Below are 27,915 nucleotides of genomic sequence, written 5' to 3'. Positions count from 1 at the left end.
ATTCAAATGAAGTCTTTGGCCTTTATTTTGGTTAGCAGGCCACAGCATACCAGGTTAATTTCACAGGCAAGTGGAGTTACAGCATGCAGGTAATCACAGCATAGTACAGACTCTTCCAAATGCTCCAGTGGTCCCTATCATATCCCACACCCTGGCCTATCGCTTGGGCAACTAATCCACCATCAAGAGCATTTACCCTCTGCCCTGGAAACATCAGGAGAGCACAGGTGCTGCTGATTACACAACCCTGCTGATGCGGCTGCTTCCAAAACCTGGTCTGGATCCTCCACATTACCCTCATGTGGAGAGATGCTGTCTCTGCCACAATATATATATACACACAAACACACACACAGACTGCATATCTATCCACATGGAACCGCATCTCCATTTTCAGTCACAGCCCCATGTTCTTGCAAATAGTCATACACTTTGTTGTGTCCCAGCATGACCGCTCTCTGCATTGGTGTAAGATGCAGGCTGTCCTTTACATTTAACGAGGCGCCATTTTGTACAAGCAGCTGTATAATGTGAAGATGTCCTGCTCCTGCTGCTCTGTGTATGGCTGTGCGCCCATGCTTGTCCTCAGTGTCCATATCTGCGTTCTTATCCAACAGTAGCCGGACAACCTATAAGAAGCGCTACATTAGCCAGAAGCAAAGACACAAGATCATAAACATACGTTGTATGTTTTTTGTTCTGCCAATTACAAACTGATAATGACATTGTATTCGGAATGCCTATACTTCATAAAGGCGGCCATTTTGAAAAAAAAACAACAATATTCATGCTATCGATAGGCAAGGAACCACAACATGTGCCTACTGCCTGCACCTAATGGATTTTTCAGTATAGCGTGCTTTGTAACCACTACAAATAATCTCTAAACAGTCAATCAAATAATAGTGTGTGTGTGACCCATAGCTTAATAAAGGACAGAGGGGTAGATTAATTAAGCTCGGTGAAGTGATAAAGTGTCTGGTTTTTATCACCGGCCAATCAGCTCCTATCTGTGAAGTTACAGGCTTGGTTTGAAAGATGACAGGTAGGAGCTGATTGGCCGATGATACAAACCAGACACTTTATCAATTCACCGAGCTTAATAAATCTACCCCAAAGTGAGAGATTTATTTAACAATGGAACAATCTGTGATGGTCCGAGGCAGAGGCACACAAGGAGCGGTGACACCTGGTGCGGCCAAGAGACCCTTGAAAAGGGGACATGGCTTTTCATAAAGGGGCATGGCTTCAAAGTAGCCCCGCTGATATCACTAAAGGAGGTGTGGCTTTACTGGCGGGAGCCTCCAATTACCTTACTAAGGAGACCTGCTGGGACTCATAGTTCCACAGTATTAGACAATGGTGTTTCATTCTATTTTATACACAAAGATCAGCCTGGTACTCAATGCCCAGGGGTACCAGGGACAGCACCAGGCTTCAGCCTGGCCAGGTAAGTCCTGGAGGGGGCTGACTGGTCAGTAGGGATGAATGCTTTGGCCGGGGGGACTTGTATAAAAAGTCTCCCCCTGGCTGTGGCATTACCCTGCTGGCTGGTTGGGCCTGGGGCTGGTTCTTAAAATACGGGGGACCACTATTCATTTTGTCCCCCGTATTTTGGGAAATAGACCCGGCCCTGGAGCCTGGGGCTGGTTTTAAAAATTCAGCGGAGCCCTGTGTGAATTGTTCCCTGATTTTTTAAAACCAGCCCCGGCTCTTTGAGCCTGGTGCTGGTTACGGCCATGGGGGGGGGGACTCCACACTGTTTTTTAAATTTATTTATTTCTCTCTTTTTTTTTTACACACTGCAGCCTGCACAGATCTGACTGATCCGTGCAGACTGCCTATACTAATTCGTATTAGCGGCCGAATATACGGCCGCTAATACGAATGAACACGACATCTGGGTTTACAAAGCAGTCGTATTTGCTTTGTAAAATACCCTCCGGAACATGAATTTGCATACGGCTAAAACAGCCGTATGCATTGGTATTCATTCGTATTAAGAATATGAAAAATCGTATTCTTAGTAAATTTCCCCCACTAACTTGGTTATTCACTAATGATTTAGACTGGCATGTACTTAAACTGTTACAAATAATATCCTCTCATAATAAAGGATACTTTTTTAACAATCTCTGCTTGACACAAATGTTTTAATCATCCCACCTATATAAACTATTGGTGTTTCACACAATAGTGGAACCTGTATATCCTAAAAGTTAATTAAACACACCAATAGTAAGAATTTTGGGGATAAATTATGTGATACAGCGAATACACGACTGAACATCTTTATTCTTTAAAAGGGAGACAATGAAATCAGACACGGTTTTCCCGCACGTGCGGTTTTAAACGCGCACTATTTTCTCTTATTTAGTCTTATATGTGTTTTTTTTAACATCGCTTGTTTTAAAATTAAGTCATTAAAGGTTATATTTTATGATTATTTTCTCTTGTTGGTGCACCACACCGAGATGAATTCTTTCCTTTCATCTCTCAACCTGATCCTCTGCCCTACTCTTGCTCCTGAGCACACAGCTAATCTCGGAGGGCGCGGACATCAGGGGCAGATTTAGGTGTGAGCGCAACAGTATTGACCGCCATCCTTTTGTTTCCTTGATTGGACATGAGCCTTCTTGTGATGGCCTATTTAACAGAATAATACAAAAGCTACTATGACATTTCTGTTTATTTTTAAATATGTATACATATTTAATAAGTAGGACAGCTTACATGGGCAGTATGTGCATGGCATTAAGGATGGCTTATGGTACAGGGCAGTAGAAATATCTTGCACTTACTGGCACGTCAGATAGTATAAACACAAGCATCCAAGTGTCACACCCCCAAACATGTGCTGCTCCTAACGGGCAGTTTTTTACACTGCAGCTAATTATAGATGGAGGTGGGCACCAGGATCAGCGGTGCAGGGAAGTTGGGCAGAGCAGTCATCCTCCCTGCCTCCGTTGCTGTCTGCAGAGTACAGCAGACAGCGGTGGAGGCCGTGTGTGCACCTCCCGTCCAACCTGCAGACGCTGTGGTCCGGAGATTGGGCTTCCCCCATTGATGTAAATGGGAGCCGGGTCGGATGACCCAACATACCCGTTTACACTGCCTTCTACCCAGGTCCTGCCCATGTTCTACTCTGGTCAGGACCTGGGTAGAACTCACGTGTAAAGGGACACGGGCTAACCCCTTTTACACCGCCACTGACCTGGGTCCACAAGAGAAATACTCAGGTTTTTGCGGCGGTGTAAAAGGGGTATTACTGAACTTAGAGTTGATTGACTTGGCTGTATCTGTATTTATTTATACTAAATTAACAGTCGACCTAGAACCCTGTTGACCTTCCCACATGTCGACCCAACGGTGTCGACCTAATGACTTATTGCTTAGGTGGCTTCGGATTAAATGGTCCACAGTGTCTAGATAGACATTCAAGTCAACACCAACAAAAGGTCGACATTGACAAAAGGTTGACATGCACTAGGTCGATAGTAACAAAAGGGTGGCCCAAGCAAAAGGTCTACAATGGAAATTGTTGACACATGAAAAGGTCAACATGAGTTTACAATTGTTGTTGTTGTTGATGTCTACACATAAGTGTACATGGACCCCCATTAGTGCATGGCTCTCTTCTCTCCCCATGCTTCAGGCCACTGTCCCATTCCCAATCAGAGTTCACATGGATGGTACTTTTCTTGTGTCAACCATTGTCTTTTGGTGTCGACCTAGATGTTGTCAGCCATCTGGATACCATATTAATTAATATATACCAATCAACAAATCAAATGTAAGAAATATATCTATATAAAATGATATGACTTATGGGATCTTTTGTTAAAATCAACTTGGTCATTTCAACCTTTTGGTGTCAACCTATTTAATCCATACCTCCCAACATGACCCTCTCCTGGAGGGACACAATGCTCTGTTTCTGGACTTTCCTCTGAACGTATGATTGCCATCACCTGTGCTGAACAGGGTAACAGGGCAGCCGAGAGGAATACCGGGCCCAGGTAAAATTTTGGGGGCGTGGCCTAAGTGTGGGCACCTCCCACACTTAGGCCACGCCCCCAAAATGTTTAGAGGAGGGTGAATGAAAACTCTAAAAACTGTAATCTCAGCAGCAGCAGCACACACCTACAGCATGTGCTGTGCTGACAGCAGGCTCAGCATGACCTATCACGCTGTCAGTGAGACACTCATGCTGAGCCTGCTGTCAGCACAGCACATGCTGTTGAAGTGTTTGCTGCTGTTGCCAACTTGCTACCCGGGAGGGACGGAGGGGGAAGGGAGGGGTCAGACCAGGGCCCCCGCGGGGCCCCTCCAGGAAGCCTGGGCCCGGGTAATTAGTATCCCCCCCCCCCCCCCCCTCTCGGCTGCCCTGCAGGGTAATTGATAAGAAAGGTGCTTTTCAGCACAGGTGATGGCAGTTATTCATTCAGAGGTCCAGAAACAGAGCAATGTGTCCCTCCTGGAGAAGGTCATGTTGGGAGGTTTGTCACGCTCAGCAGCAGGGGAGGGGGGGGGGGGGGGGTTGGGCTCTGCTGTCAGCCTATAATCTGGATACCACCTCAGTGCCGGTACATATATGGTATTTTTGTTAAATAAGCCATGTTCCAGTGTGATATTGTGGAGCACAGGTTTATCACTCCCTGCGCTCTGTGGGGCGATCAGCTCCTACCTGTGAAGCTACAGGCTTGGTTTGAACAATGACAGGTAGGAGCTGATTGGCCGGTGATAAAAACCAGACAGTTTATCACTTCACCGAGCATAATAAACCTGCCCCTGTGGGTCTTGCTATCATGCAATTAATCTGCTTTTAGGTTTCTCTGTAATGTTCCTACATGCGTTATTACCCTTCTGCGAGATCAAAGGCATTTTTGACAAGTGTTCTGTGTGTGCGCCAGGACTAATTACCTGTCTTTCCTTCCCTGTGTACTATAATTAAGTACATCACGTGCCTCGTTTGAGTAAATGTTAGTTACAGAAGTGAAAGTTCCTTATCTTAATCTGTGTTCGTGACTTGGTATACATACCTCTAGGCTGCCATTGTTCGCTGCTATTGCGAGAGCTGTCCTTCCCACTAGATCTTGGACATTCACATCAGCCCCCTTCTTCAGTAGATAGTCCAAAGCTTCCAGTTTCCCAGTCTCTGCTGCAATGTGCAGAGGAGTCAGGCTCCCAGAAGCCTCCAGGTCCAAAGAGACGCCAAGCTCACTCAGAAGGTCCATGATATGGATGTGATTACTCACGGTCGCCCAGTGTAGTGGGCTCCACTGGTTCTTGTCACCTATACATGGGTCTATGCATTGCTTGAGTAAGAACTGCGTGATCAGCGTGTGCCCATTGGCAGCTGCTAAATGCAGAGCTGTCAGGCCACCTATGGTGGGTGTGGCGGCATTGGCACCACGGTTTAGCAGCACTTGGCACAGGTGTGTGTGTCCGCTCCATGCTGCGTGGTGGAGAGGTGTGCAGCCAGCGGAATCCTGACACTTCAGTGACGCCCCTCGCTGGATCAGCAGCTTCGCTGTAGCCAAGTGACCATTGGATGCTGCACAATGTAGAGGGGTCCAGCCCAGCTCATCCCTGGGGAAATAGAAAACTTTATTTAGGATACAAATATTTCCCTCATTTTCCTAAAGATTAAATTATTATCATCATCATCATTAACTTCTATTTATAGGGTACCACAAAGTACCCAATACACCATAAAAGAATACAACTGGGTAAACAAACAATGCAATTTAGAAAATGCCTCAAAACTGACATTTGGGGAACAAAAAACAATGAAACTATAATATAACAGAATGAGATACAGATATTTAACCTTATGGGCACATGCCTGCTTTATATTTACACCTAGGTTGAACACAATATTGGTTCCACATTTCAGCATTAACATAAGACAGAGCGCAGTACCAATATTCAATCATAAGGCCTTATTCTAGTTCACTCTCTGACAAAATCCTTCTTAGATGGACAAAACCATGTGCACTGCAGGTGGGGCAGATGTAAAATGTGCTGAGAGAATTAGATTTGGGTGAGTTATTTTGTTTCTGTGCAGGGTAAATACTGACTGCTTTATTTTTACACTGCAATATAGATCTCACTTTGAAGTAAAACCCCACCCAAATCTAATTCTCTCTGCACAAGTTACATCTGCCCCACCTGCAGTGCACATGGTTTTGTCCATCTAAGAAGGATTTTGTCAGAAAGAGTGAACTAGAATAAGGCCCATAGTGTAGTGCTATTAGGACTTGAGAGATTCATTTTGTTTAAAGCACACAACTAATTGTTTTGTGGAATGTGTCACGTCTTGTCACTACAAAGCTGAGGTAGAATTACCGGCTTGTCCCTGTGTTTTGTTCAGTCAGTCCACTCAGAACTCATGGATTGTTCTGCCATGATTCATGTACTGTATCTGCTTTCTGCTGAAAGTCCTTGCAGCAAGGAGACTTAATAAATAAACCCCAAGGTGTGCAAAGGATTAGCCGTGAGAATGGACATGTAGGCTAGCGGAGGCTTATCACCACGAATGGACGATAAATCACAACAAAGCCTCGCGTTCTCAATAGGGATTTATGCGGGCAAAATAATCTCAGTAATTGAAAGCCGGAGTACAGTGACCACACATTAGCGACTATTTACACTTACCTGTCGTCAATCTTTTCTCCTTGTTGAAGGAGATGTTTTACAAGGCGAGTGTTACCATTCCAGGCAGCCAAGTTCAGTGCTCTCCAGTCGGTACTGCCATGGCCTAATTTATCCGGCACACTCAGCTCCTCGCTCAGCTCCAGGCATCTTCTGGCCAGCTCAGCTTCAGGGGTAAGGCTCCCCACTTTCTGCTGCATATCTTGGAAAACAAGACCCATTATTACTCAGAACAGTGATTAAAAGTAACGTAATCCAAGTGCTTGTATACAGGTCACAGAGTTCCAAACGTATACCGCTTTCACACTGCCAAAATGTTACCGGTATTTTTAAACGGTATTTAAAACGGGTCTGAGCCTTCACATTGCAGTAGATTACCGTTTTAAATACTGTTTAAGTACCATTCACATCAGTCAACCCGTTTAATCCCCTGAACACGTTTCAAGGCAGAATGCAGGGGACAGCCTATCACAGGTCTGTAATCTGTAGCTTTTACTAAATACCGTTTCAGAGCCATTCTCACTGCATAAAAACGTCTCTGAAACGTGTAGGACTCTGCTTTTTAAATGTTTTGAAATACCGGTTATCATTAACCGGTAAATCAACTCTGGCGCTTTCCCACTGCAGCCTTAAACGTTTTGAAATGGGAAAAAAATGTCAATATACCGTTTAACAAGTGCGGTGTGAAAGCGGTATTACATTATTATTATTATTAGCTGAAGTACCTGGCATTGCCCTGGTTTAAATTTTCAATTTATTAAGTTGGAAAATGGAGAGTATGTGTACAAAGTTTGGTCCACTCTAGATCCATCAAGCCATGTAGGAGCATATGAAATATACATACTTTCATATACACTGCATCTACATGATCCTTGTGTGGTCTGGTCTATGTGTGGTCAGTGGAGGGGCTGTTACTACAAACACAGGAGCTGGCAGGTTGCTGGAACTGAGGGGCTCGTACTATGAGTCTCCATGAGGCGGCTACTGTTGGGAGCTGGTCTGTGTGTGTGTTTGTGTGTCAGAGCTAGACACCCCCCCCCCACACACACACACAAACACACACATACATTTTATAGCACTATATTTGCATTCCTGGTTCATGTCCCTTTCATTATTTGTAAGAGTCACCCCCCCCCCTCACCTCTCTAACCCCGCAGAGACATACAGCGATGTCTGGTCGGATGCGCATGGAGGTCGGGAAGAGTCCGCTACAATTCTAGATGTTTGATGGCTCCTGTTCCTGAACTGTGCAGGAGAGGAGACAGAGTGGCGTATGTCACCAGTCCGCCCCAAGCTGCGCTCTGTCTGGTGTCCGTCACTGGCCAGCACAGCACTGACTGCAGAGGCGAGGCGCTGTGTTAGCCTTTTATATAGTTCGATTAGCAATTTTATATTTAATTTTGTTTATTGAACTTCGACACACAGGTGGGTGGGGTGCAATGTCTAGGGCAACACCAAAAACTCAACATGCACGAGGTCAACAGTAACACAAGCAAACAGTCGACAGAGAACAGGTAGACACACAAAAAGGTAAACAAGCGTTTTGCACTTTTATTTTGGGACACTCACTGCTGACAGAGGGGGCTGTGGCAGTCAGAAGATGCTGGAGGTAGAGGAATGTGGGGCCTACAGCTGGAGAGACAGAGTTGAGCTGAAGACAGAAGGGGCTAGCTACAGAGATACTGCAGTGATAGTGACAGAAGGGCTGGCTGGCTGGAACTGGGGAGACACTGTGGGGATGAAAACAGAAGGTTGGAACTGGGGAGACACTGTGGGGATGAAGATAGAAGGTTGGAACTGGAGAGACACTGTGGGGATAAAGACAGAAGGTTGGAACTGGGGAGATACTGTGGGGATGAAGACAGAAGGTTGGAACTGGGGAGATACTGTGGGGATGAAGACAGAAGGTTGGAACTGGGGAGATACTGTGGGGTTAAAGACAGAAGGTTGGAACTGGAGAGATACTGTGGGGATGAAGACAGAAGGTTGGAACTGGGGAGATACTGTGGGGATGAAGACAGAAGGTTGGAACTGGGGAGATACTGTGGTGATGAAGACAGAAGGTTGGAACTGGAGAGACACTGTGGGGATGAAGACAGAAGGTTGGAACTGGGGAGATACAGTGGGGATGAAGACAGAAGGTTGGAACTGGGGAGATACTGTGGGGATGAAGACAGAAGGTTGGAATTGGAGAGACACTGTGGGGATGAAGACAGAAGGTTGGAACTGGGGAGATACTGTGGGGATGAAGACAGAAGGTTGGAACTGGAGAGACACTGTAGGGATGAAGACAGAAGGTTGGAACTGGAGAGACACTGTGGGGATGAAGACAGAAGGTTGGAACTGGGGAGATACTGTGGGGATGAAGACAGAAGGTTGGAACTGGGGAGATACTGTGGGGATGAAGACAGAAGGTTGGAACTGGGTAGATACTGTGTGGATGAAGACAGAAGGTTGGAATTGGAGAGACACTGTGGGGATGAAGACAGAAGGTTGGAACTGGGGAGACACTGTAGGGCTGGAGAGAAACTAAGGGGCTGGCTGGAGACACTGGCACTGAGGGGGGTTGTACTAATTAACTAATTACTGGCTTGAGGGGCCTGTGTCTACCGTCCAACCCATCACCCTCGGCAAACTGAGCGTGATCTGGGAAGCAGGTCTCTCCTCTCTATCATTGGCATGTTCCTATTGGCTTCGGGAAGATGGCAGCACACAGAGAAAGAAAATTTGGGGAGTCTTTGCTTTCTAATGCACATGTGCCATCTTCCTGATCTTACCAATTGGTTCTTTCTTACAAACCACCATCATTCACACCATAGAGACACAGGGCTGATGCCGTTTCTCCATTTGACCTTGGACACTCCTCTATCACACATGGTGAATGGCCCATTTATGGCTGCATTTCTAGCCACCTCCTAGTCACCACCAAGGAACATCAAATACATTTCCGCCTCACTACTGCTGATACTGTCTGTTCCGACACCAACAGCGAATTTGAATCCACCATAAGATTTTTTAGGACTTTTTACTCATGCCCAGTTCCCCCCCCCACCAAAAATGTACAACTACATGAATAATGGCATTGGGTGCGGATTGATTGGGAATCCTGCCTAAAGTCTCTAATAAGAGTCAGTCCTGGCAAAGTACCGTAAGCTGTTGGCGTGGTAACCAAAGGATACAAAATAGAATTTTGTAGCCTACAATGGTCAGTGTTACATGAATTAAAACTGTACACTTTGTAAAACAAATAAAGAAATAACATTTGTTATTAAAGTGCCCCACACACCCATGAATGGGGTACATCTGGTTTATTTTCAGAATGTCTTGATCCCGGGAGAATCTGCCCCTCACCCCTACAGAACAAGCAAGTGGCTGGCTGAGGACAGAACCTCTGGTGTGGATGTCCAAGTGCACCTGGATCCTTCCCAGTAGGCCCTGTGGCAGCATCTGCCCCCAAGACCAGAAGGCAGTAGACAGAGAACATCAGGTGCTGAGGTTGTACTGGGCAGCCACCACTCAAACACAGGGGGAGAGGTGAAGAGCAGATTTTGGGCAAAGCGGTGACAGGGGTTGTCAGTGATGGACTGTAAGAAGGACCAAATTGATGGAATAGGATTTGGTGGTAGAAGGGGGAAGAAAGAGGAGAAAATAAAACAGCACACCAGCTGGGGAGAGAGGTGAAGGAGACAGATTGGGGGACGGGGGGATATAAAGGAAAATGAGCAAGTAGGTACGTGGGTAGTCAGGCAGAGATGGGATACCAGTCACTGCCCTTCCCAACAGCTGCACCAGCCATCCTGCAAAACCAACCCATCCCGTGACACACTCAACAGATACCAGCAGGGAAAAAGACATGGGACTGGATGTAATGCCGCCTGACTTCAGCGGCTGCGCCGGATGCTGGAGGAACCATACCTTGTAAGCAATTGCCCCTTTACAAAAACTTGTGCGGCATTACATCTCACCTATGGGGCAGGGGGTAATGGGGGGGGGGGGGGTGTCAATATTCAGGACACTGAAATCCCATCAGTCAGAATGCTGACATCTGCTGGCGCCTTAACCATCCACTCCTGCAACCTAACTCTCTCCCTAGTGCCTAACCCGGTACTTACCGCTGAGATTCTGACCGTCAGGATGTCTCTGTCAGCATTCTGAACGTTGGGATTTCAACACCGCGATCCTGACTGCATTTTGAAGGGGTACAGAGATGAAAGGAACAGGGTTAGGTGACAAGAAAAAAAAAAAGAAAAGATGGCTGGGATAAAAAGACTGGAGAGACGGGGTGGGGGGGCATAGGCAATATGGCGGCCAAATAGTTAGCAAGTGGGTGAATGACAGGTCACGCATACTGATGTGTATGATGTGTGTTTTGCATGTTTAGGTGTCCTCCTTATGGTCACCTTCAAATTGGTTTGGGTAACAAAACACCAAAATCATTTAAGTCTACAGTATCCCAACTGTATTTTCAAAGGTTGATGTGTACAAGACACATCTGTTGCATTCCAAGGACCCTCCTGCGAACTTAAAAAAGGCGGAAGAAAAGTGACGTCCCTATCTTAAGAGAAACGCTTCTCTTCTCCGCCTCAAGGTCTATCAGCAAGTTCCCAAAGTTAGATATACGGATAGAAAGTGACGTCCCTATATCACAAAGGACGCTCCTCTTCTCCGCCTCAGGGAAAGTGGGAAAGACTTCACCAATGTGAATTCCTGTCTCATAAATATCGGACAAAGTGTGCACCCTGCACCACACCTTAGTGTATTCAAAGAGGTACCCTACGTCCCTTATAGGGGATAGGCGTCTCCTCTTCTCCGAGTTGGTCTTATATCGTCATATACTGGGTTATATCACAAGCCCTCTTTCTTCCATATACATAGCCGTGGGTCAGGATACCATATGGGAATAAAATATGATTGAATATAGTGTAATAAAATCTCATTTATTCAAACACACAATATACTAGTAGGACAAAAATAAAAGCATGTACAAGTTCTATAGTGGAATAGTAAAAACAGCCGTATGAGGGGATTCAAACAATTACCAGAACAGGTGGAGAACTTGGTGGAAAAAAGTTCTCAAACGAGCATGGAGGGTCGGAGTCCCGGAAACTCCTTTACTTCAGGCAAGTCAAACACCCTTGGTAGTTCTGGCAGTAAGGTCCCCAAATCGGTAGTTGTAATCCGACGCGTTTCAACCGCCTGCTGCGGTCTTTATCAAGGATGTAGTATTGGGTTGTCCTTTTCCCTATTTATGAGCGTAGGTGGCCAATCAAGGAAGTGCAAACATTCGCGCCAAAATCTCCGTTACGAGCGGCGGAAGTAGTCGTCGCTCATTCAGCCCCACTTCCGTCCTCTCCTGTGTGTAGCGCCTTTGCCACACTTCCGGTTTTTCCTTCAGACGTTACGCTGGTGTCCGGAGATATCATTGCTGATTCAGCCCCACTTCCGTCCTGTCCTGAGTGTAGCGTTTTTGCCACACTTCCGTTCAGACGTTATGCCGATGTCTGGAGATATTCTGTCCATTTCACACTGCGTCGAGGGCGGAGTTTTGTACGGCATATGTGTAGACGAGCTGAAGGTGCCGTCTATATAGGGTCTATTCCTCCAGACAATAAATTATGGGCAATCCAATAAAAAAGAGAAGGGGGACATATTAGGATACAGTCAAATGTGCAATATAAATATATAAAAACACTTGAATACAGATCTTAAAATACTGAGCGAAAAAATGTAAAAGATATTAAATAAAAATAAAAAATAAAAAATAAAAACTTGGAGGTGTGAAGAAAGACTATAAAAACCATTTAATTTCAAAGTCTTTGTTGAGACCATTGGGGAGTAATGTATTTAGATTAAAAATACATTTCATTTCTTCTTTCGCCAATTGTGATCCTTTATTCTTTTTTCTCGGGTCATCTTTGATCTCTTTGATGCCCAGAAATCTATGATTTCTGGGCATCAAAGAGATCAAAGATGACCCGAGAAAAAAGAATAAAGGATCACAATTGGCGAAAGAAGAAATGAAATGTATTTTTAATCTAAATACATTACTCCCCAATGGTCTCAACAAAGACTTTGAAATTAAATGGTTTTTATAGTCTTTCTTCACACCTCCAAGTTTTTTTTTTTTTTTTTTTTTTTTTATTTAATATCTTTTACATTTTTTCGCTCAGTATTTTAAGATCTGTATTCAAGTGTTTTTATATATTTATATTGCACATTTGACTGTATCCTAATATGTCCCCCTTCTCTTTTTTATTGGATTGCCCATAATTTATTGTCTGGAGGAATAGACCCTATATAGACGGCACCTTCAGCTCGTCTACACATATGCCGTACAAAACTCCGCCCTCGACGCAGTGTGAAATGGACAGAATATCTCCAGACATCGGCATAACGTCTGAACGGAAGTGTGGCAAAAACGCTACACTCAGGACAGGACGGAAGTGGGGCTGAATCAGCAATGATATCTCCGGACACCAGCGTAACGTCTGAAGGAAAAACCGGAAGTGTGGCAAAGGCGCTACACACAGGAGAGGACGGAAGTGGGGCTGAATGAGCGACGACTACTTCCGCCGCTCGTAACGGAGATTTTGGCGCGAATGTTTGCACTTCCTTGATTGGCCACCTACGCTCATAAATAGGGAAAAGGACAACCCAATACTACATCCTTGATAAAGACCGCAGCAGGCGGTTGAAACGCGTCGGATTACAACTACCGATTTGGGGACCTTACTGCCAGAACTACCAAGGGTGTTTGACTTGCCTGAAGTAAAGGAGTTTCCGGGACTCCGACCCTCCATGCTCGTTTGAGAACTTTTTTCCACCAAGTTCTCCACCTGTTCTGGTAATTGTTTGAATCCCCTCATACGGCTGTTTTTACTATTCCACTATAGAACTTGTACATGCTTTTATTTTTGTCCTACTAGTATATTGTGTGTTTGAATAAATGAGATTTTATTACACTATATTCGATCATATTTTATTCCCATATGGTATCCTGACCCACGGCTATGTATATGGAAGAAAGAGGGCTTGTGATATAACCCAGTATATGACGATATAAGACCAACTCGGAGAAGAGGAGACGCCTATCCCCTATAAGGGACGTAGGGTACCTCTTTGAATACACTAAGGTGTGGTGCAGGGTGCACACTTTGTCCGATATTTATGAGACAGGAATTCACATTGGTGAAGTCTTTCCCACTTTCCCTGAGGCGGAGAAGAGGAGCGTCCTTTGTGATATAGGGACGTCACTTTCTATCCGTATATCTAACTTTGGGAACTTGCTGATAGACCTTGAGGCGGAGAAGAGGAGCGTTTCTCTTAAGATAGGGACGTCACTTTTCTTCCGCCTTTTTTAAGTTCGCAGGAGGGTCCTTGGAATGCAACAGATGTGTCTTGTACACATCAACCTTTGAAAATACTGTCTCGGTGGTACGGGGTTACCACACGCGTTCCATATCCACCTGCAGAACTTTAGCGCTCAGATTTCGGTTCACCGTTTTTTTGTCCAGTATCCCAACTGTGAATGAATCTAATTATACAGCTTCATAACAAAGCACTGGACAGATCTCAGCAATAATGTGCTCAGCCCTCTATAATGGGTGTACAATAGCTTCATCAATAGGAGATGCATATCAGGCAACAACATGGAATTACTTCTAACTTGAACCACTTGTATTACATGCATGCAGTGGGTTGGTATTACATACCGATTACATCTGAAATGACAATTAACAAGCAGTGTAATTATATTAATAAAGCTACTATATATTTGTTGGAACATTAGTATTTGTGTTGATTTTAGCAGCTAGGTCACATTCACTGGGGATACGGTCATTTGGTCTACAGCTTGATGGTCGACAGTCATTAGGTCGACATGGGAAAAGGTTGACATGGGTCTAGGTCGACATGGGAATGGGTCGACATTGTTCTAAGTCGAAAGGTCATTAGTTCGACAGGTCATTAGTTCGACAGTATCTAAGTCGACAGTCAAAAGGTAGACATGGGGTTTTTCACAGTTTTTTGAGCCATGTGCCGACAGGCGGTATTTCATGCCCTACCATCCACTAGGGCGTGGTGGGAGAGTAAAATAGTGTCCGACGCATAGCGAGCGATGCGAGGGGATGCGGTGCATTTTAAACTGTGTCCATGTCGACTGTGTTGACATCCAGGTCAAACAACTGTGAAAAACCCCATGTCGACCTTTTTTTGACTGTCGACCTAGACATTGTCGAACTAAGGACCTGTCGAACTAACGACCTGTCGAACTAATGACCTTACGACCTAGAAACATGTCGACCTTTTCCATGTCGACCTAGACCCATGTCAACCTTTTCCCATGTCGACCTAATGGTGTCGACCTAATGGCTGTCGACCATCATGCTATAGACCAAATGATCCCAACCCCATTCACTGTGCTACATTTACCTTTGAATGGTTACAATTTGCTCATCTGCATCATATAACTAGTAATAACTTATAATATGTCATTGAAGATTAATAATGTATCGCAATGTAATGAATTTCTCTCACCAAAGTCAGTCACTTTGCACTAGGACAAGCTCGTACTCTTTTTTACTAAGCTAAAGTATATTAATGAACCACTCTAAGGGGCAGATTTATTAAGCTTGGAGAAGAGATAAAGCTGAGAAAAGGTAAAAGGAGATAAAGCACCAGCCAATCAACTCCCAACTGTCTTTTTCAAACATAGCTGATTGGCTGGTGCTTTATCTCCTTTTACCTTTTCTCCGCTTTATCTCCAGTTTATCTCTTCTCCAAGCTTAATAAATCTGCCCCAAAGACATCCTGACATCATTTTACTCAGATGTTTACTCAGATCAAAACACTTTTGCACGTTTCCTATTCAGGTCAAGTCCCAACTTTTCCACACTAGCCGATTTTGAATATATTACATTAAAAAAACAAAAACACATGTGGAGCTGTTTATTTCACCTGTGATTCTGTGAGGAGACCTGGAAAACGTGCACTGTTGGGGGTACTTGTTGACCAGGGTTGGGAACCACTGTTGTAGAGACTTGTTCATACTTTACCATTCCAGTGGATGTGGAGGGGGAATATAATTTATAATGCCCAAGTGCGGAGATACAGCGAGCCATGCAAGGGGGACATATACAGTGTCCATGGCGACATAGACACTAAAAAAAATTATGTTGACCTTTTTATTTCAACCTTTTGACCCTGTCGACCGTTTTCCTGTGTTGACCTACTGCCCATCAACCAATCCTAGTCGACCTAATGATCTATACCCCTAATACCACATGACATGTGTCAAATGCCATGAGCATCCCAGTAACAGTCATACAGTACACACATGAGTACGTATACAAGACATTGGTTCCCCCAGCACACTGAGTGGTATTAGTAACCAATCTTGAACACTACATGATAATAGAATTCAGAGATATTGGTTACATATACCTGCGCAGGTGTATGATATGCCCCCAAGCCACGTCAAGGCTTCTCTGTATATTGGGGGTCCCCAGCAGTATATCTAGCACTATTTTATCTCTCTCCTTATATAGCTTCGGCTTTCTATCAATAATTTATTAACACTATAGTATCTCACTGGTGTGCTGCACTGGGCTTCCTAGCTTATGACAGTTTTTGGGGTGCCACCCCCTGCACCTAGATATAGCGCTAGGCAGGGGCGGATTGGGAACTAAAAGTGGCCCTGGAAAATTTCTGAAAGTGGCCTCATGTGGGCGGCAACAAATCAATAAGGGGTGGAGCCAACATTACATCAGGCGGGATTATTACATCACTATACTTAGATAAATTGTTGACAGGCAAAACGAATGCCACACCCCGTAATGCACATTACACATCATGTCAGGGCTTTACTCATTTTTGTAAAGTAGGGACAACTGGGATAGTGCGCGCCGCAGGCGCTCCCCCAAAAAATCACACCATAATGCCTATGACACGTCACACACCCATTACATAGTATACCACATGCAACAATGGCCTGCCAGGCTTGCTGGTGCCAGGCCCCCAGACCCCCCAACTAACAACTACACTACGGCACTATGGCTAGTGCCGTACAAGAACCGTTGTTAGTGTTACCGATGATTTTCATGCTAGTCCACAAAGCAACTTACTGCAGACTTTTTTTTAACCGTAATCCTGTATTAAAACATACATCGCTCTCATACATACTCCGCCACTATTGACCATACATACATACACCGCCACTCTCATACATACATACACCGCCACTCTCATACATACATACATACACCACCACTCTCATACATACATACACCGTTCTAATACATACACTGCCACTCTCATACACACACCAATCTCATACATAAACCGCTGTCTTACATACAACACCGCAACTCTCATACATACATACACCGTTCTAATACATACACTGCCACTCTCATACACACACCAATCTCATAATACACCGCTGTCTTACATACAACACCGCAACTCTCATACATACATACATACACCGTTCTAATACATACACCGCCACTCTCATACACACACCAATCTCATACATAAACCGCTGTCTTACATACAACACTGCAACTCTCATACATACATACACCGTTCTAATACATACACTGCCACTCTCATACACACACCAATCTCATACATAAACCGCTGTCTTACATACAACACCGCAACTCTCATACATACATACACCGTTCTACTACATACACTGCCACTCTCATACACACCAATCTCATACATAAACCGATGTCTTACATACAACACCGCAACTCTCATACATACATACATACACCATTCTAATACATACACCGCCACTCTCATACACACACCAATCTCATACATAAACCGATGTCTTACATACAACACCGCAACTCTTATACATACATACACCGTTCTAATACATACACCGCCACTCTCATACACACACCAATCTCATACATAAACCGCTGTCTTACATACAACACCGCAACTCTCATACATACATACACCATTCTAATACATACACCGCCACTCTCATACACACACCAATCTCATACATAAACCGCTGTCTTACATACAACACTGCAACTCTCATACATACATACACCGTTCTAATACATACACTGCCACTCTCATACACACACCAATCTCATAATACACCGCTGTCTTACATACAACACCGCAACTCTCATACATACACCATTCTAATACATACACTGCCACTCTCATACACACACCAATCTCATACATAAACCGCTGTCTTACATACAACACTGCAACTCTCATACATACATACACCGTTCTAATACATACACTGCCACTCTCATACACACACCAATCTCATACATAAACCGCTGTCTTACATACAACACCGCAACTCTCATACATACATACACCGTTCTACTACATACACTGCCACTCTCATACACAAACCAATCTCATACATAAACCGCTGTCTTACATACAACACCGCAACTCTCATACATACATACATACACCGTTCTAATACATACACTGCCACTCTCATACACACACCAATCTCATACATAAACCGCTGTCTTACATACAACACCGCAACTCTCATACATACATACACCGTTCTACTACATACACTGCCACTCTCATACACACACCAATCTCATACATAAACCGCTGTCTTACATACAACACCGCAACTCTCATACATACATACACCGTTCTACTACATACACTGCCACTCTCATACACACACCAATCTCATACATAAACCGCTGTCTTACATACAACACCGCAACTCTCATACATACATACATACACCGTTCTAATACATACACTGCCACTCTCATACACACACCAATCTCATACATAAACCGCTGTCTTACATACAACACCGCAACTCTCATACATACATACACCGTTCTACTACATACACTGCCACTCTCATACACACACCAATCTCATACATAAACCGATGTCTTACATACAACACCGCAACTCTCATACATACATACATACACCATTCTAATACATACACCGCCACTCTCATACACACACCAATCTCATACATAAACCGCTGTCTTACATACAACACCGCAACTCTCATACATACATACACCGTTCTACTACATACACTGCCACTCTCATACACACACCAATCTCATACATAAACCGCTGTCTTACATACAACACCACAACTCTCATACATACATACACCGTTCTAATACATACACTGCCACTCTCATACACACACCAATCTCATACATAAACCGCTGTCTTACATACAACACCGCAACTCTCATAGATACATACATACATGCATGCATACACTGTTCCTATTGATCCCATCCCTCCCTCATGCTAGTGCACAGTTAGTTGATGCCACAGCCATTGGACTGCTGAGAGCAGTCTTCTGCTGCTGTGAGCGGACTCAGGGGAGTAGGAGCCACAACTGAGGACTCCAACTGCTGCGCAACACTGGCTTCTTCCGTTCTGAACCTCCCACCCTGCCCCAGCACAGTTTGCGCCTCTTGTAATGTGCGCGGTGACGTCATGACGTCCCAACACACATACAATCACAGACTCAGAGTGAGACTGTCACTCCAGAGTCCGCTGCCCTGCCTCCTCCCAGTGCACTCCCCGGCGAACAGTGCCCTGCCTGCTACTGGATGCGGCCTCTCTCCAAGCGGCTACTGTCCTGCCTCCTCTCCAGGCCATGTATGTTATATAAAATAAAATAAAAATGAGTCCCCGGCCATTGCCGATCAGCAGCCGTCCACGCCGCATGCAGCAGCGCTATCCACTGCACTGGTCCCCACAGAGGCGGAACAAGCGAGTTGTGGGCCCAGGTTCAAAAATATGGTTTGGGCCCCGAAACACACACAAAAAAAACACATTGTGGCTTGTTTTGTTTACTTCAAATTTAAAGCCCATTACACACTAGTGCCCATTATACATTCACACACTGTAATGCTCATTACACATTCACACACCATGATTCCCATTACACATTACACCGCACACTGTAATGCTATTACACATTATACCACACACAAAAATGCCCCTTACAAATGATACAACATGCCATAATGCCCATTACACATTATACCATACACTGTAATGCTCATCACATACATAAATACATGCCCAATATTAGGGGCTACATATGCAATGTCAGGGGTTCCATGCTTGTTGCCAGGATATACATCCTCATTCCCAGGGGATTACATGATTGATGTCAGGGGATTTATACTCCTTGCCATGGGGGGGGGGGGGGGGGGTGTTACATGCTTGTTGCCCAGGGGGATTACAGCTCTGGGGTCTGAGCTTGGTGTTCTGCGGTGGAGACTGGATATAGGAGGGTGGTGGCTGTTGCTCAGTGCCTGAAGACAGACTGACTCCACAAAGGCACATGGGAGTAGAAGTTGCTGCGGCTCACCATACGCTGCAGCCCTCCTCTATGACCAGCAGACATTTTTGGAAGGGGCAGCTCAAGGCCGTAACCAGAACTTTTTCGGGCCCCATAGCAAGGTTTTGAAGGGGCCCTCATCTGCAGAGACAGGATATATAGGGCATATAGGTATTTTGCACTCTCCTCTGACTCTAACACCCACAGTAATGATAATTGGCCCAGGCCCTATCAAAGGAAAACATCTCTTATATATTTAGCCAGATCTGTCACTCAACCCCTGTGGAGAACATTCCTGTGTAGGACAGTTTCACTTTCATGTGTCTGACGTTCCACCCCCTTGACATCACCTCCCCCCCGCCCAGCCAGGGCTACAGTACACGCCCACCATCAACCATTACTCCACAGCCACCATCCACCATTACTCCTGCACATCCCTACCCTCTGCCAGGACCCCCGCGACCCCCCTCCCGCGATTCGCGGGACCCCCGCGACCCCCCCCTCCCGCGATTTGCGGGACCCCCTCCTGCGATTCGCGGGACCCCCCTGACCCCCCCTCCCGCGAATTGCGCGACCCCCCCTCCCGCGAATCGCGGGACCCCCGCGACCCCCCTCCCGCGATTCGCGGGACCCCCGCGACCCCCCCTCCCGCGATTTGCGGAACCCCCGTGACCCCCCCTCCCGCCATTCGCAGGACCCCGCACCCCCCCTCCCGCGATTCGCGGGACCCCCGCTTTCCACCCTCCCGCAAGTCGCGGGACCCCCGCGACCCCCCCTCCCGTGATTCGCGGGACCCCCGCGAACCCCCCCTCCCGCGATTCGCGGGACCCCCGCGACCCCCCTCCCGCAATTCGCGGGACCCCCGCGACCACCCCGGTATCCGGACTATTGTTAGACAGCACTTACATCGACAGCCATTACATCGACACCATTAGTTCGACACCTCAATAGGTCGACATGGTTTTAGGTCGACATACCATTAGGTCGACATGTCAATATGTCGACATGTCAATATGTCGACAGCTCATTAGGTCGACAGCTCATTAGGTCGACAGCTCATTAGGTCGACATGTTTTTAGGTCGACACTGCCATTAGGTCGACAGTGTCTATGTCGACAGTCAAAAGGTCGACATGGGTTTTTTCACTGTTTATTGAGCCGACATGTGCCGACAGGCGGTATTTCATGCCCTACTATCCACTAGGGCGTGGTGGGAGAATAAAATAGTGTACCGAGCGCAGCGAGGCACCGTGCCCGAAGCATAGCGAGCGGCTGCGGTACACTTCAAACTGTGTCCATGTCGACTGTGTCGACATTTCGGCCAAAAAACAGTGAAAAAACCCATGTCGACCTTTTGACTGTCGACATAGACTCTGTCGACCTAATGGCAGTGTCGACCTAAAAACATGTCGACCTAATGAGCTGTCGACCTAATGAGCTGTCGACACAATGACATGTCGACCTAATGGTATGTCGACCAAAAACCATGTCGACCTATTGAGCTGTCGAACTAATGGTGTCGATGTAATGGCTGTCGATGTAAGTGCTGTCTAATATCCGTCCCAGACCCGACCACCCCCTCCCGCGATTCGCTGGACCTCCGCAACCACCCCCTCCCGCGAAACGCGGGACCCCCGCGACCCTCCCGCAAATCGCGGGACCCCAGCGACCCCTCCCTCCCGCGAGCCCCCTCCCGCGATTCACAGGACCCCTGCATCCTCCCCTCCCGCGATTCGCGGGACCCCTGCGACCCCCCCTCCCGGCATTAAAAGGGCCCCCCGTGACCCCCCCTCCCGCGATTCACGGCACCCCCCCCCTACTGTGATTTGCGACCCCCCTCCCGCAATTCGCGCCGCCCCCTCCCGCGATTCACGGAACCCCCCGTAGCGCCCCCCTCGGCACTTCTCGCGATTTGCGACCGCCCCCTAATTCACACATTCGGGGACCCCACCTCCCGCGATTCATGCCCCCCTCACGCAATTCACGGCACCCCCCACACCCCCCTTCCTGCGATTCGCAACCCCCCACGACCCCCCCTCCCGCGATTCACGAAACCCCCCGTAGCGCCCCCCTCCCGTGATTTGCGGGCCCCCTCGGCACCTCTCGCGATTTGCGACAGCCCCGTAATTCACACATTCGGGGACCCCCCCTCCCGCGATTCATGCCCCCCTCACGCAATTCACGGCACCCCCCATACCCCCCTTCCTGCGATTCGGAACCCCCCACGACCCCCCCTCCCGCGATTCATGCCCCCTCCCGCGATTCACGGACCCCCGCACCACCCCCCCTGCGCCCACCCTCCCTTGATTCACGCCCCCCTCATGCAATTCACGGCAACCCCCCACACCCCCCCTCCTGCGATTCGCAGCCCCCCCACGACCCCCGCCTCCTGCGATTCATGACCCCTCCCGTGATTCACGGACCCCCGCACCACCCCCCCTTGACTCACAGCACCCCACGCGCCCCTCCCGCAATTCACGGACCTCCGCAACCCCCCCTCCCGCAATTCACTAACCCCGACAACCCCCCTCCCGCAATTTGCGGACCCCCCTTCCCACGATTCAAGCCCCCCCGCACCCCCGCCCACGATTTGCGGACCCCCGCCCCCTCCCGCTAACCGCGGATCCCCACACACCACCCACCCTCCCGCAATTTGCAGACCCCCCAGACCCCCTTCCGGCAATTCCACCCCCCAGCGGACCACCGCGGCCCCCGCTCCCGCATTTCACGTACCCCCGTGACAATGGGGGATCCTGTACCACCACAAGCAGGTACCGCCCCTAGGTGGGAAATCCGGCCCTGGCTGCCGCACTGCAGGTTTCCCCACTGCCCTCTGCACCAGCGCCACAACTTTTATCAATGTCTTGCCCACATACCACTATTATACAGCCTCCTGCTCTCATGCACGCTCACTCCCTCCCAGTGGGAGGAGACGCTCACCCACTGCCGGGAGCTGCATACTGTCCCCCACCCTCCTCCAGTTCTAGGGATGCCCATCGACCATCAATGATTTTCAAATAATCGATGGTTTATGGCCGATGTTGAATACTTTTGCCATCAATGTGGGAGGACACTGCCCTGCCTCCTGGGCAGTGTCCTCCCACATTGATGGCAAAAGTAACTTCCGCCAGTGGAGACCCGCTCACCCTGTGTTGCCCACATTCCCCTATCATGCTTTACCGCCCAGCCTCCTGCTCTCATGCACCCTAACTCCCACCCAGTTGGAGGAGACACTGACTCCTGTATTTCTGTGCTGCCACGCTGGACCCTCACCCACTGGCAGAAGCTGCACAGTGTCCACCCTCCTCTTTAGTCCCCCGTATGCCCACACACCCCTATCACTACCCAGCTTCCTGCTCTCCTGAACCGTAACTTCCACCACTGGGTAATCGCTGACGCTGTGTTGCCCACATACCCCTATCATGCCTCATAGCCCTGCCTCCTGCTCTCATGCACCCTAACTCCCACCCAGTAGGAGGAGACACTGACTCAGGGCCACCGTCCGGTACTCCTGTGCTGCCACGCTGGACCCTCACCCACTGCCAGAAGCTGCAATACAGGGCATCTTTCATACAATTCTAACCATATTTCTCACAATACAAATGTTCACAAATTAAGGGGCGTAGCCCCTTACGCCGGTGTGAAGAGCGCCCGTAGGGCGCGATGAATCACCTAGTTTTGGAATATACAGTATGAGTGAGGAACCTTTGGCACTCCAGCTGTTGTTGAACTACACATTCCAGCATGCCTTGCAACAGTTTTAATAGCAAAACTGACATGTTGTTAAGTGTATTTCAACAACAGCTTGAGTGCCAAAAGTTCCTCGTCCCATATTATTGAATATGCCACTTCCAAGAACATATTTAAAAAATGGTAAATAAATGAAATAAAAATATTGGGACGTGCAGCACACTTATTTATTATCACTAATTTAGTGCTGCAGTGCATCAGAGCAGACACTGATGCTGTGTACTGCTGCAGCGCTGCTTACTAACAAGGTAAAGGCAGTGGCAAACAGGATTTTAAAAAGGGGGGTTTCCAAATAATTGGTTACAGACCAATGAAAAAAAATATTGAGCAGAATAAATGTCCAATATACAATTTATTGTGTAACAATAAATAATATGAAATAACATTTGGGCATATACTTATACACGTAACGCACACAGTAGTAACAACGCTTATACACATAACGCCAGCAGTAGTAACCATTCTTATACACATAACGCCAGCAGTAGTAACCATTCTTATACACATAACACCCGCAGTAGTAACGATACTTATACACATAATGCCCACAGTAGAAACTACGCTTATACACATAACGCCAGCAGTAGTAACAATGCTTATACAGGTAACGCCCACAGTAGTAACAACGCTTATACACATAACACCCGCAGTAGTAACGATACTTATACACATAATGCCCGCAGTAGTAACAATGCTTATACACATAACGCCAGCAGTAGTAACGATACTTATACACATAACGCCCACAGTAGTAACGATACTTATACACATAACACCCGCAGTAGTAACGATACTTATACACATAACGCCCACAGTAGTAACAATACTTATACACGTAATGCCCACAGTAGTAACGATACTTATACACATAACACCCGCAGTAGTAACGATACTTATACACATAATGCCCGCAGTAGTAACAATGCTTATACACATAACGCCAGCAGTAGTAACGATACTTATACACATAACACCCGCAGTAGTAACGATACTTATACACATAACACCCGCAGTAGTAACGATACTTATACACGTAATGCCCACAGTAGTAACGATACTTATACACATAATGCCCACAGTAGTAACGATACTTATACACATTATGCCCACAGTAGTAACGATACTTATACACATAATGCCCACAGTAGTAACGACGCTTGTACACATAACGCCCACAGTAGTAACGATACTTATACACATAACGCCAGCAGTAGTAACAATACTTATACACATAACGCCCACAGTAGTAACAACACTTATACACGTAATGCCCGCAGTAGTAACGATACTTATACACATAACACCCGCAGTAGTAACGATACTTATACACATAACGCCAGCAGTAGTAATGATACTTATACACATAATGCCCAAAGTAGTAACGATACTTATACACATAACGCCCGCAGTAGTAACGATACTTATACACATAATGCCAGCAGTAGTAATGATACTTATACACATAATGCCCACAGTAGTAATGATACTTATACACATAATGCCCACAGTAGTAACAATACTTATACACATAACGCCCGCAGTAGTAATGATACTTATACACATAATGCCAGCAGTAGTAATGATACTTATACACATAATGCCCACAGTAGTAACGATACTTATACACATAACGCCCGCAGTAGTAACACTACTTATACACATAACGCCCACAGTAGTAACGATACTTATAGACATAACGCCCGCAGTAGTAACACTACTTATACACATAATGCCCGCAGTAGTAATGACGCCTATACATGTAATGCCCACAGTGTGGCTGGGTTGTGGGTGAAGGAACTTGCACGGCAGGAGGGTTGAGTGGGCGGTCGGCTGAGTAGGGTGCTGTGTAGGCGGCTGAGTGCATCATCGCCGCAGCCATGCTTTGGGGCCCCTGAGAACGCAGGGGCCTGGGTCAGCTGTACCCTTGGACTGTGCCTGTTGCCGGGCCTGAGTACATCCCTCACCCCCATAGGCAGACATGTCACATAATCAGATCCCCCTCCAGCACAGCCCCCCACCCCCCCACAAATATGCAGACTCACATATTCACATGCCACAGGCCCTCCAGCACAGCCCCCACCCCCACCCCATAGGCAGACATGTCACATACCCCTCCAGCACAGCCCCTATAGACAGACATGTCACATCCCTCCAGCACAGCACAGCTCATTCTCCCCCCACCCCATAGGCAGACATTTTATGTCTGATATGCCTATGGGGGGGGGGGGGTCTGAATATGTCACATGTCTGCCTATGGGGGGGCTGAGCTGGAGGGGGATCTGAGTTGTCACAGTGAGTCTGTCTGCCCTAATGCAGACAGCAGGCAGTCACAGACCCCCCTTCCTCCCATATGCAGGCATGGCACATATACACAGAATCTCTCTCCCCTCCCTCCCTGCCCCCCACCCCCGGCGGCCCCCACCACCAGTGTACTTTGATCATTCCCTAACAGGGTTGCCAACCAGTGTTGGCATCCCCTAGAGCCCACAGTGTGACTTACATGATTCTTTCCGAATGCTGCAGCCCGGCCACAGCGCTGCTGCTCTTCGTCTCTCTCCCCTCTCAGGCTGACGTCATCAGTCTGAGAGGTGCTCCCCCTGCCTGTCAGTGGCTGTATCTGCAGCTCAATGCAGCTGCAGCAGCTCACTGAACTCTGCTCTGTCGCGGCCATCGGAAACAGCATTCGATATATCGGGCGGGGGGGGGGGGGGTGGGGGGGGAGGCGGGCCACAATCTATGACGGACGGCAGCCACCCACCAATGAGGATGTCGGCCCACACCGTGGGCGAAGCCTCCTGCCGCAGAGCGGCTGAGCAGCCCCGGCCTCAGTCACAGGCTGTCACTCTAAATTCGTGACTGTGAGTGTGCGCATGCGCACCTTTCAGCAGCGGCGGCCTCTCTGTAGTGTCGGCCTCCCGGGAAAGTTCCCGGTAGATACAATGGCCAATCCGCCCCTGGCGCTAGGGACCCCAATATACAGAGAAGCCTTGACGCGGCTTGGGGGCATGTCATACACCTGCACAGGTATATTTAACCAATATCTCTGAATTCTATTATCATGTAGTGTTCAAGATTGGTTACTAATACCATTGAGTGAGCTGGGGGATAAAATATCTTGTTTACTTACTCAGTATTAACCCCTCCCTTGCATGCACCTGAGTGGTATTACTGAACTAATTGAGCATCTACCGCTATCCATAAGTACACACAACATCCCAGTGACCTCCCTACAGAACACACAGCATCCCAGTGGTCGCCATCACATAGAGATAACATCGAAGTGACACCAGAAATTAAAGACAGCATCCCAATGACCACCAATAACATACACACAGTATCCCACGGACTGCCATAATCAGAATCCCAGTGACGGTCATATCAATACACACAGCATCTCAGTGAACAATACAGACAGCATCCAAGTGATTGTTATAAGAAAAAGTATCCCAGAATTTTCAATAATTGTAATCAACTGAAATGTTCTATAATTAAAGTCCTCTAACTCTGTATTGTGTATAATCGTTGTAGAAGTGAGTACATAGCACCAATTTTTTGTAAGGCAAAATCAACTTTTTTTTCTATATATATACTAAAATAAACATTGGGGTTATTTCATATAAGATTACTAAATAAAAATAAAGCAACAAAATGATATAATAAACTGTAGTGCTATATTTCATTTACTAAAGCAGAATTATGACTTTAGTCAGTTCTGAAAGATTGTGTCACCATCCCAGGTTACCTGTACAGTGGCGTTTTCTGGTCACAGCTCTGTGGCTCAGGTTTAGATGTTGTGTCCCACTGTGTGGAACCTGAAACGTCTTCCTTTATGTATTCATCAGTCAGCTGCTTACACACAACAGGTTGACAAGCAATGATATTGAGAAGCAGATTAAGCAAGAGAACTTATGCAATTACACTTACAAGATACCTTGGCGTGTAGGAACATGTTCCCCAACAGAGATTTCATCTGTTAAAGAGTAATGGGCTGCTGATTCCAGGGCACTTGTTGAAGAATGAAGGGACGGGGGAGGTGCATTGATCGGGGAGGGACACAAAAGTTGTAAAAGTCATCAGAACAATGTTTGGCACTAGTATAAACCGCCCGGGGCTGTGTGCAGAGTTGTGGGTAGCACAAAAGCTGGGGTTTTATAGCCA

General features: G+C 46.9%; 2 protein-coding genes across 4 annotated transcripts in view; one reads left to right on the top strand and one right to left on the bottom strand.

The window, feature by feature from the left end:
* The window catches only part of MXRA8 (matrix remodeling associated 8), a 543,508-nt gene that overhangs the window by 387,218 nt on the left and 128,375 nt on the right, over positions 1-27,915 (top strand). The gene's annotated exons all lie outside the window — the stretch shown is intronic.
* Positions 2-27,779, bottom strand: ANKRD65 (ankyrin repeat domain 65). 3 transcript variants are annotated; one of them, XM_083162077.1, is made up of 5 exons: positions 27,682-27,779; positions 10,770-10,841; positions 6,661-6,859; positions 5,043-5,592; positions 2-629 (listed from the first exon to the last, which is right to left on the bottom strand). In XM_083162077.1, exons 3-5 carry the CDS (start codon positions 6,855-6,857, stop codon positions 366-368), a joined length of 1,011 nt encoding a protein of 336 aa, XP_083018203.1. In that variant the 5' UTR covers positions 6,858-6,859; positions 10,770-10,841; positions 27,682-27,779; the 3' UTR covers positions 2-365. The 3 variants fall into 3 exon arrangements, with proteins under 3 accessions (XP_083018203.1, XP_083018202.1, XP_083018204.1); XM_083162076.1 differs by lacking the exon at positions 27,682-27,779 and adding an exon at positions 26,258-26,362; XM_083162078.1 differs by lacking the exons at positions 10,770-10,841; positions 27,682-27,779 and adding an exon at positions 26,258-26,362.

This window comes from Crinia signifera, chromosome 19 (assembly GCF_055691185.1).
Source record: "Crinia signifera chromosome 19, ASM5569118v1, whole genome shotgun sequence".
Classification (NCBI taxonomy): Eukaryota; Metazoa; Chordata; class Amphibia; order Anura; family Myobatrachidae; genus Crinia; species Crinia signifera.
Note: the sequence above shows the minus strand (reverse complement) of the source record. Positions and strands in the feature narration are given on the sequence as shown.

Coding starts and splice junctions, on each gene's coding strand:
- ANKRD65 (XM_083162077.1), bottom strand. CDS start 6,857: ATGCAGCAGAAAGTGGGGAGCCTTACCCCTGAAGCTGAGCTGGCCAGA. Junction 5,593..6,660: donor GGAGAAAAGATTGACGACAG/GTAAGTGTAAAT, acceptor CTATTTCCCCAG/GGATGAGCTGGGCTGGACCC. Junction 630..5,042: donor CGAACAATGGCAGCCTAGAG/GTATGTATACCA, acceptor CGCTTCTTATAG/GTTGTCCGGCTACTGTTGGA.